Consider the following 10,417-nt stretch of genomic DNA (forward strand, 5'->3'; position numbering starts at 1 on the left):
ATGTCTTTGTTTGTCTATAGTGTTAGTAAAATATCTCATGAATTAAAGGGCAGTTTTCAATAAAACTCTCAGAAACTAATTTAACTTTTGGAGTCAATCCAATTCGAGATGGCCATCACAGCCAAGTGACCTTTGACCCAAAACTGAGCATGACTTGGTCAGTTTTATCAATAAGGAGCTAAAATTGGGCGTGGTAGTAGCTGAGAGTCGTCCGTAACACATAATCTGAGAGTCAAAATGTTGCAGTCAACTGTATCTGCCTCGTCAGATTTTAATTACATTCTCTTCAGATGATGATCTACATCTGATTAACTAATAGAGTCGACACAAAAATGGCCGTCACTGCTGAGTTAAATCTGGTGGTGGTAGCTGAGAGTCATCCTTAACACGTACGCTGAGCGCTAACAGAGTGAGATTACACGCATCATTTACAAGGTTTGATTAAAACAGCTAAAACTTCATCCCTTCTCAACAGAAGATGATCTTAGTCTTAAACTCTGGCCTGGAAGGTGGCGGGTGATATGCAGTCCTTTAAGAAATGCCAGGCCTTTAATGATCCTCAGACAGGTGTGTCTTCTGAACAAAGACCTGCTTCTTTCTTTCTTTTTTACATTCTTTAGTTGAATGTTTAAGTTGTTAGTTTCAGGAGTGAAGAGGTCCTCATCTGAAGAATTCAGGAGATTTGAGCTTTTCCTCCTGTCCACAGTGGAGATCTTTACATTTTAAGTCTTTGAAAAACTTTTCTCTCACTTTAATTTGCTGATGAATCAGATCCAAACATTTATTTGTCCTTATGTTTTATCTTATTGTTATTTTGTCTCTTTGTTCTGACTGGGGAGCACTTTCTGCATGAAATTAGCTTCATAAATAAAGTTTGACTTGGTTGAATTAGGAAACATCACGACTTGTGTTTAAAATAAAACTCCTTACAATATTCCTCATCAACATATTTAATTTACATTTTCCTTCCTCTTCCATCTCCAAACAACAAAAGGTTAAGTCAGCAATAAAAAAAACTCCCACTGAAAGCTGTTAACTGCATAAAAACAATGTCTTTTTAAAATGATGTTATTGATTTTTCTAGAATTTGACAACAGCTGATGTTTGCAGCTTTTTTTCTTCTTGCATCCATTGACAGTTTTTACTCTGCAAACAAACTCAAACTCCTCCTTTTTGATTAAAAAAAAACTAATTTTCCTTTTGGAAAAGTATCGATTCATAATTCCCAGACCCATAAACGGAGCGCGCGACAGCAGGAAAACCTCCTCCTCTCCTCCAAATAACTTCTAAATCGCTGTTATTTTCCTGTTTTCTCCACCTCCGCGAGTTATCGAGTGAAGCCTGGAGGGAAACGACCACAGAACCAAGAGAGATGAGGGGTGGAGGTTGATAATTAATGGGGGGGTACCTGAGCTGGTGACGTAGGATGGGATGGCTGGAGAGAGGAGGAGGCGGGCCGAGGAGGAGGGAGGGAGGGAGGAAGGTCTCGCCTCTTGTCTTCCAGAAGCTCTTCGGTTCCGTGGCGGAGACAGCGCAGCTCCGAGCGGACACTCCGGCACCGGTGAGTCCCTCTAATCTAATCTAATCTGTTTTTCGTTTTTTAAATTTCTTTCCGGCGTTTTATCAGGATTTCAGATTTATTCCATTAAAAAACTAAACATTGAAGCTCCGTTTGGACTGAGAAAGTCAGCGGAAGGAAAGTTTGTGCGTAAAATGGAGAAACGAGGCGATAAAACGCGTCAGAGTGGCGCACTTAATGTTGTTTAAATTTAGTTTATTTAAAGGTTGAACAGCAGAATGATCAGTTTTAAAGTCTAACCAGAAAAGGAAAAAAGGTTCTGTTCTGATTCTGTGGCTGAAGGACGTGCCGGGTGCTGTCCGTGGTGCTGAAAGTGGCTCCGCTTTAACTCATCAGACCTTTAACTTTTCCACAGATAGACCAGGAGCTTCAGCCTGACTCCAGATCTGCAGCTTATTTTAAAAACAAAAAGGCAGGTTTCCCTCCCGGAGGACAGCGGGTTTTATTTGTTTCTATCCGGACAAAATCGAAGAAGAAATTCCCCCGAATCCAACTTTTCCAAGTCGAGTCGTGTTGTTGGATCAGCGCAGAGCCTAAACATGTTCTGTGTGTCTAATCAGCGCAGAACCAGTCAGTTCAAGTCCGGCACTGAGAGTTTGACGCCAGCTGGAGCAGAGATGAAGAAAAGCGCGAGAAGCTCCGCGCCATAAGAGGTGGAAGAAGGGCTTTCGGAGAGCGGAACCAGAAGAGAGAGGAGGTCCAGCAGCCAACCCCGGCGCGTCCTCACATGATGGGGATGAAGCACTTCCTGCTGCTCATCATCTACCTGGACCCGCTAAATGTTCTGTGCGCCGCCGCCAACAAGAAGAGCAAAATCCCCCCGAGGAGGAACCCGAAGCTGAAGGAGGTGAACGGAACCAGCAGCACCGCGGCCCCCGCCGCCGTCCCGGTCAAGATCACCCAGGTCCAGGCCCCCGCCGCGGGCAAGCACGACACCTGCCTGGGCTACTACGACGTGAGTGGCCAGTACGACAAGGAGTTCGAGTGCAACAACACGGACCACCGGTTCTGCTGCGGCAGCTGCTTCCTGCGCTTCTGCTGCGCGGACCGGAACAAGCGGCTGGAGCAGAGGGCCTGCACCAACTACAACACCCCCGACTGGATCAAGACCCAGCCCCCCTCACCGGTGCCCACCGGGGACAGGTACTACCCGGAGCTGGACCAGACCAACACCACGGTGTACATCACGTGCGGGGTCATCGCGCTCATCATCGCCATCGGGATTTCTGCTAAGGTGGCCTATGATAAAGCCACGAAACCCCCCCAGGAGATGAACGTGCACAGGTAAGCCGTCATCGACTCCAACATGGCTCCACGTTGCTGGAAATGATCAATAAACAGTTATTAACTCATACACACTTTATAAACCATTAATAATGATGTTTCCTGTCAGAAAGTGAGCCTACATCTGTTCTATCCTCACTTTTTGACCTGATTATTATTGTTATTTATTGAGAGTTTTATTATCAAACATGGTTCCACTTAGATCTGAAGAGTGAAAAGAAAAAAACTGAGCCTGTTTCAAAGCATGAGAAGTTTCTTCTGCTTCTGAAAGTGTTTAATAATTATTGTAACTGGATGAATGTGTTTGTCTGTGAGGTCTGTTGGGATTCTATTAAAACTCTCAGAAAATAGTCACTGAATGGACATCTACAACTGATTACAGCTCAATTCAAGATGGCTGCCACAGCTAAATGACCTTGGAAAACACAAACAGCTGTAAGCTAAACTTGGAGAGGGAGTAGGGAGTAGGCAAATGGGTGTTTATTGTTGACTTCAGTAGTTAATGGCATTATATTAAAGACAGAGTAATGGATGGACTTTAATATTTCCAGCCTGGGAAGTTCTTTTGTCGCAGCAACAAACAAAAATACAACAAATTGAAAAGATGATCATCAAGATCCAGAGCACCAAACTGACAACTGCACCAAAAAAAACAACTAAATATAACTTCAAACTGTGCTAAATGTGATAACATCTGTAAAACAAAGATTTAAAATGTGCAAAAACAGGTCTAACAGGATTGTGTTGGGAGCAACCCTCAGCTACTACCACACTGAAGTTTAGCTCAATATTTGCATGTTTAGTTGTAGAGGTTCATTCATGGTTTTAAGATTAGTATTTATTGGTGTAAATTGTTTTATGTTACAAAAGTTGGCTGGTCTGAAGTTCTGTACAGTAATTAAACTGGATAAATCTGTCAAACTAAATCTAATCAGCTCCAGTCCTGATTAAAGAATTGGATTTAGCTTTTAAAGATTATTTATCCTGCACAGATCGTTCAGTTACTCTAATTACTGGAATTTATCAGTGGAAGCATTTCAGCTTCATGAGACAAAGTGAATCCGAGTTCTTTCCCTTACCCTTAGATTTTACATCTACAGCTGATTCAAGATGGCCGCCACAACCAATGGACCTTAGAAAACATGGACATTTCCACAAGCCATCCAGTTTTACAGAGACTGAGCTGAAGTTTGGTGTGGTAGAAGCTGAGCAATGTCCCAAATGCAAACTCTTAGGGAAACACTTCAGTGTTAGCTGTTAGTCGAGTCTGTTAGCAAAATATCTCATGAACCACTGAATGGATTACACCGAAACACTCAAAGTAATTTATAGGATATGTAACAACACACTCTTTTTTTAATTTTAAAAATGCAGTGAAATAATTTAATGAATTAAACCTGAAGTCGACTTTTACAAAACTCTTACGTTTCCACCATTTTTATTCCAAGCATTTAAATCTGTTTTATAAACTCGCTGGTATCTTGTGCTCCTAAATGATGGGATCCGTCTGATTCGTGACTTCAGAGGCTATGACTCGGTCAGTTTTACAGACACTGAGCTAAAATCTGGTGTGGTAGTAGCTGAGAGTCATTCACAACACAGACTCTGAGCTCTGACAGATGATGAGAGAAATCTTCATCATCTTCAGCTTTAAATCGTATTAATTACAAAAGTTCTGCAGAAGGAAATTATCTTTCTTGTTTACAATTAGACGGGTATTTTTGGAGTCTTTATTGTGAAAAAAAAGTAAAAGAGTTTTTAAACGCGTGAATATCTAAACCTGTTGACTGATTTAAACAAGACTTTTTTTTCTAACACAAGACTATTAACCCAACAGTAAAAGTTATTACTGCAATTAAAACATATTCTGATAAAAATGGAAGTTATATTCAGTTAATTCTGCAACTGATAAGATGGGAAGTTTTGGTCATTGTGTATTTATTAAAGCTAATATGTCTGCTAATTTAAAATAAAGGGTTTGCACAGGTAGATGCAATCATTTTATGAACATTAGGCAAAAGCTTGGATGGAAATGCAGCTAAAAACTGTCACTTTTAAATAGAAACATGTTTTGGTCACAAAGAGCCTCTGCAGAGGGTCTGAAGGGCCACATGAGGCTCCTGAGCCACAGGTTAAAGACCCCTGCTTCAGTCTGGGACTTAAAAACACGTCTCTATTAGGTTTGCCTGACTGAAAACAGCGTTAAAATCCAGCCTAAATGATGATAATAATCATAGTTCTGACTAAAACTGCCCATTTCTCCCCCTCTGGTAAAAGGAGAAATAAAATCAAATATTAGTCATCAAGTCGGTGCTTTTATTCTGAGTCATTCGGACGGTTTGTGTGTCAGCCGGAGCCCAGGAGTTGACTTAACGATCTGAGGAATAATGAAGCGTTCCGGCGCGGCCGTGGAACCTGCCGCTCGGAGAACGTCACACAAACTGCTCAGATTCAGAAAACGCTCTAAACTCCGGGACTGAAAGCATCGAGTGGGAGGCAACGCAGGCTCCACCCAGATGATTCAGGATGTGGTTTGAAGAACAAAAAACTGCAGGATGTTTGTTCTCCTCTCTTGGGTTGAATTGAATATCTGAGCATGAAGAAGACATAAACGTCACCCATAAAACTTTGGAGAGGAGACGGTTAAACGAGGTGTTCTGCAGCATTTCTTTTCCATCTTTTACCCAATTCAACTTATTAGTTATAACTCAGTCAATTTTACAGATATTTAGCAAAGATTTGGTGCAGTAGAGGCTGTTCACACTCTGTTCAGGGCGTTATATAACTCCATCATTTCTCAACATAAGATGATCTTATTCTCAGAGTCTGGCATGGAAGGCAGCGGGCGATATGCATTGGTTCATGGAAGGCAGCGGGCGATATGCATTGGTTCATGGAAGGTAGCGGGCGATATGCATTGGTTCATGGAAGGCAGCGGGCGATATGCATTGGTTCATGGAAGGCAGCGGGCGATATGCATTGGTTCATGGAAGGCAGCGGGCAATATGCATTGGTTCATGGAAGGCCGGGCCTGTAATGATCTGTGTGTTTTCAGTGCCTCGGTTAATGAAGCTGTCATAAAGATGTGAGGAGGAAACGACCTCAGACGCTCATCCTGAAGCTGTCCATCAAACCGAAGCGATGGAAGCTGGTTGAGGGTTGGCTCCTGAAAGGCTCGGTGCTTTTCTGGGCTCTGTGACTGAGGGCTGAATGTGAGCAGAATACCGAGCCGCTGGCAGAACCTTTTGTTTGGTCTGTGACCTTCAGCCAAACGGCAGAAATGTGAGCGAGCGTGTGATTCCAACGGGCCGCATCGATCACTTTCTGCAGAGCAAACTGAGATGTAATTTCTGCCTGCAGGTGGTGAGGAGTTTGCTTCTGTTCTCTGATTGCAGCGCAGACGAGAGGGTTCTTCACTTCGCTCTGCTGGGATTCAAATGAAAACTACAGAAAATACAGAGTGAAACGCTGAGCGGCTGAACTGAAAGTACCTGAAGAATAGATTGTTAGGGTTCAACAAGCAGAACAGGAGCTAAAAGAAGCAAAACGTAGCTAAAAGCTAAAAATGAAGGAAACCGAGTGCTAACAGATCGCACAGATTCTGATTCTGTTTTTGTAGAAGTGCAGCCCAGAATTTAGTGTTTATTTGATAGAAAATAACTTTAGTACACCCTCTTGAAACAACTATAACGTCTTTATTTTTCTGCCATGGGCAGTTTGACTCATAAAACCAAAACATTTCAGCAGACAAGTCTTCAGTTTTTACAATTTGTTGTTTTCTGGAGGTGTTTCACCTGTAGGAGTGCTTCACCCGTCTTCAACCTTTTCATCCAAACAGAGATCATAAAAATGAGGATAGAAAGAAAATATGGGAGGGCTTTAATTTGGCATTTATTCAGTTTCAAGTAACTCCAAAGAAACAAACAGAAAAGATGATCATTTTTATACTGAAGAGTTTAAAAACAAGTATTTTGTTAGTCTGAGGGTTGCAGGGATTTTTAATGTTTTATTGAGAAACACAAATTTAACCCTTTCAGACTGTTCCGAGAACAGAGAGGAAATAAAACAGTCAATAATAGTGACTCTTAAACTAAAAGCAAATGAAAACTCTCAGTCGGTGCAGCTGATTGAGGCGAACAATGAGGAGGACGGTTTCTCCTGCGTCAGCGCTTCAACGTCATCGCTCATCTCAGAAAGTCGGCGTGCATCATCACCGCGTCAAGGCCAGCTTTGGAAAATAATTCTTGTATTGTCTGAATGTTGAGACCAGACGGCTGCTGACGACAAACCTGGCCTTTTGTGAAGAAAGAGAATCGTAACAGGATGAAAGGACAGCGTCTCTCTGAGTGTTTTATGGGTTTGAGGATAAAATTATGGAGGATTCTGATTTCACTCGTTTTTAAAATCAGCAGGACAAGTTTTCTTTAACACGTTAGTTTCGACTTCCTGGTCTTTGTAATCCTGTCAGATTCTGCTTCTGTTTATCAAGAGATTAAATGGGCTTTCAAGGAAATAAAAACAATAAAAATCCTAATCAGAAGGTGTTTTATTGGAATCAGGTTTTTTGGTAACAAACAGGATAAAACAAATCAATTTATTATAGAAAGAAAATGTTTTTGTTGATTGATTCTTTGGAGAAATGATTGCCAGTTATTTTTATTGCAAAGTCATGAAGATGTGTTAAAAAATCATAAAGTAAGAAACAAAACAGTTAATAGTTAATGTCCTTAAATAAAGAAATTGTAAGCAACGTTTGCGTTTTAGTTTACCTGCTGAAGCAAAACTGAAATGGGTCGACTGTTGTGAGGTAAATGGATGAGATGTTTGGAATAGTTCAGATATTTTAGTGTATTTGGTGAATATTTATACTCAGATTTGTTGAGTAAAGTATGCAGATAAGAAGATGGGTTATAATGATGAGTCTCTGCCTCAAATGGAGCTTTGTTCAGCAACGGTAGGATGGATGCATCCGGGTCTCCTCTGCAGTAATGAGGGCGTTGCTCCGGTCCGTCGTAGTAAAGAAAGAGTTGAGCTGAAAGATAAACCTCTTGATTTACGGGTCCGAACAAGATCCTGGGACCAAGCAGCTGAAATGAGCTTCTTCCGTAGGACGGCCACACTCAGCCTAACAGAAAAGACTTTTGAGTTCAGGATAACCGTTTTTGTTTTTTCATACTTTGCGATGAGTTTCTTCAATGCCAAAGAATAAAAAGACACGAGAGAGCAGCCATTTTTAGTGTAACAATGAAGAAATGTCACAGCTGAGACTGTTTTTTCACAGATTTTTGTAATTGCTCATCTTGTTTTGCTTGTTTTCCAGCTGTGGTCATGACAGATGAGTGTAGGTTTATTTTTACTCACTCAGCCTTCTAATAGGCAGGACCTATTAGAATGGGGCTAAATTAGGAAAACCTTCAGTGTGAAGGCAGTCAGGATGCTGCTGCATTTTTAGTCCTCGTCAGGTTATTTTGCTGGTTTGTCTCCTTGTGACACTCGCCTGTACCCTCAGCAGTCTGTACACAGGGAGTACAGCTGACAGGAATCACATCTGCTCGTTTTAATCAGTCATGACCAAGATGTGAGGCCGGGGTGGCCAGTCCTGCTTCAAATTCTGGACAAACAAGTCTTGAGCTGATGAGCGTGGGCACAACATCATGGATGCTGCCACCCAAGACCACAACATGTTGTTATCACAACAATAAACCACCACAACCTCAGTATGAAAGTTCTCCACATGCTCAAATCAATCCTGGATCCATTACAGGTCATGTGTTCCTAATCCTCCCCTGAAGACCTCACAGAGACCAAAAAGACCTTCTGACTTATTTTATGATGTCGTAGCGAATTAATCATCCTGTCTGAAGCTGCTCGGAGATCCATGAAGTCACAACAGATTCTTCTTTGAGTCTACATCGCTTTTTGTTTTTGTCAGAGTCAAATGAAAGTTCAAGTTTTTCAACAGCATCCAAAAACTTGTTATTAAATGAAGTTTAAAAAGTCTGAAAATGGCTCAGCTGGTGTCTTAGACTGATGGAAATCTATTTTTAGGTTTAATTTATTGCCTTTCATGGCTTTTTTCCCCTGTTCCTCAGCTTTTTCTTTAAAAACACAAAACAAGGATTATAAACATTAAAAGAATAAGAACATTTAACACAAATAACCCCTCCTGTTCATGAAAACCATTGACTTTTCTTTCTTATTTCTTAATGCACCGAAGTTTTGCCTCCTGCTGCACACAACGACACGGCAGTCAACTAGGACAAGGCAAAATCAGGTCGTCTCTGTCTGCAAAAAGGAAACCGCTAAAGTGTGCTCGTCCTGGAAGGGAAACGCTATTAATACCCCGCATATCTCCCAAAGTCACCAAGTTATGGAAAAGTGGACTGTGTGTTTGCATTGGACTGACATTGACACAGTTTTGTTGCCCTTTTTATTTCCTTTAAGAAAATGTGGCGCCTGTGGCTGTGCCTTTGAAAAGCAGGGCTTTATTTTGCCTCGACGGGTGGATTCAGGATTTTCTGTCTTTCAAACCTTTCAGTCGAATTAATTAGGGTGACCTTCATGAGATGGTGATGAAATATACCTTTTTTAAAAGACGTTTTGTGTAATTTCCTTTTCAGAGCTCTGGCGGACATTCTGAGGCAACAAGGACCGGTTCCGATCTCGCAGTACGAACACGAAAACATCGCAGCCATCGACGGGTCTCCCAAAGATGAGACGCCGGTCAGAACCTCAAAGAATCATTACACACCGGTTCACTCAAAGGCGTCAAACCACGGTAGGTGACTCGGAACGTGGAGAACGGTGTTCCTTTTGTCTTCAGGACGTTCTGGCTGAGGCCAATGTTTGTGCAATGGCTCTGATCTCTCGGCTTCACAACTGCTTGTTTTTCAGCCTCAGACAGCTCTCCGGTTCCATAAACACAGTCTGCACAGACAAAACCTAAAAGGAGACATTCAGCATTATTTATGTTTGCAGAATCAATGTAACAGGACACACCTGGGCAACAAACAGCACCTGTCGGTCACATGCTCGCCTTACAATGAGTTATTCTCCTAAAAATGAAATTGTCTTCAGAGTTGTTTGTCCGATCCAGATGCAAACACCTGGAAATGAAACCTGAAATGCTGCTTTGTTGTCTCATATTCATATTTTGACGTCAGATGTTTCCAGTCTGCAGGGACTGAAAGGAATTGGCCTTATTGTTCCAGTAGAGTTGGTGTTTTTATATCAATCCCTCCAGGATTTTGCAGGCATTTTTTGTGATTGTTGCGGCTAAAATGCCTGATTTCGCGGGGCATTTTTCTAAAAGTTGCAATTTCTTTTTACTAAAATTAACAAACAACTATAACTTTTAATACATAAACCAAAAATACTTCCTAGTTTTGTAAGATAATTCCCAACAAACATTGACATTCTTTATTTGAGAACTTTGACAGCTTCTAAACTGACATTCATGAGCATTTCTGGATTGTCCCTGGTCTGCAGCTCTCCTCACGTTTTGCAGACACAAAGTGTTTGTCGATGCGTTTATGTTCCATGATTACACTGCAG

General features: G+C 41.5%; 1 protein-coding gene across 2 annotated transcripts in view; it reads left to right on the forward strand.

Annotated features, from left to right (window-relative positions):
• Window positions 1-1,519: 1,519 nt before the first annotated feature.
• The window catches only part of LOC108237781 (protein shisa-6), a 91,795-nt gene continuing 82,897 nt past the window's right edge, over window positions 1,520-10,417 (forward strand). For both annotated transcript variants that reach the window (XM_017419461.2, XM_017419462.2), the window contains exons 1-3: window positions 1,520-1,561; window positions 1,935-2,863; window positions 9,484-9,641. In XM_017419461.2, coding sequence (XP_017274950.1) covers window positions 2,307-2,863; window positions 9,484-9,641 — 715 coding nt within the window. In that variant the 5' untranslated portion in view covers window positions 1,520-1,561; window positions 1,935-2,306. The remainder of the gene's footprint in view (window positions 1,562-1,934; window positions 2,864-9,483; window positions 9,642-10,417) is intronic.

The sequence above is a fragment of the Kryptolebias marmoratus genome, linkage group LG12, assembly GCF_001649575.2.
Source record: "Kryptolebias marmoratus isolate JLee-2015 linkage group LG12, ASM164957v2, whole genome shotgun sequence".
Lineage (NCBI taxonomy): Eukaryota > Metazoa > Chordata > Actinopteri > Cyprinodontiformes > Rivulidae > Kryptolebias > Kryptolebias marmoratus.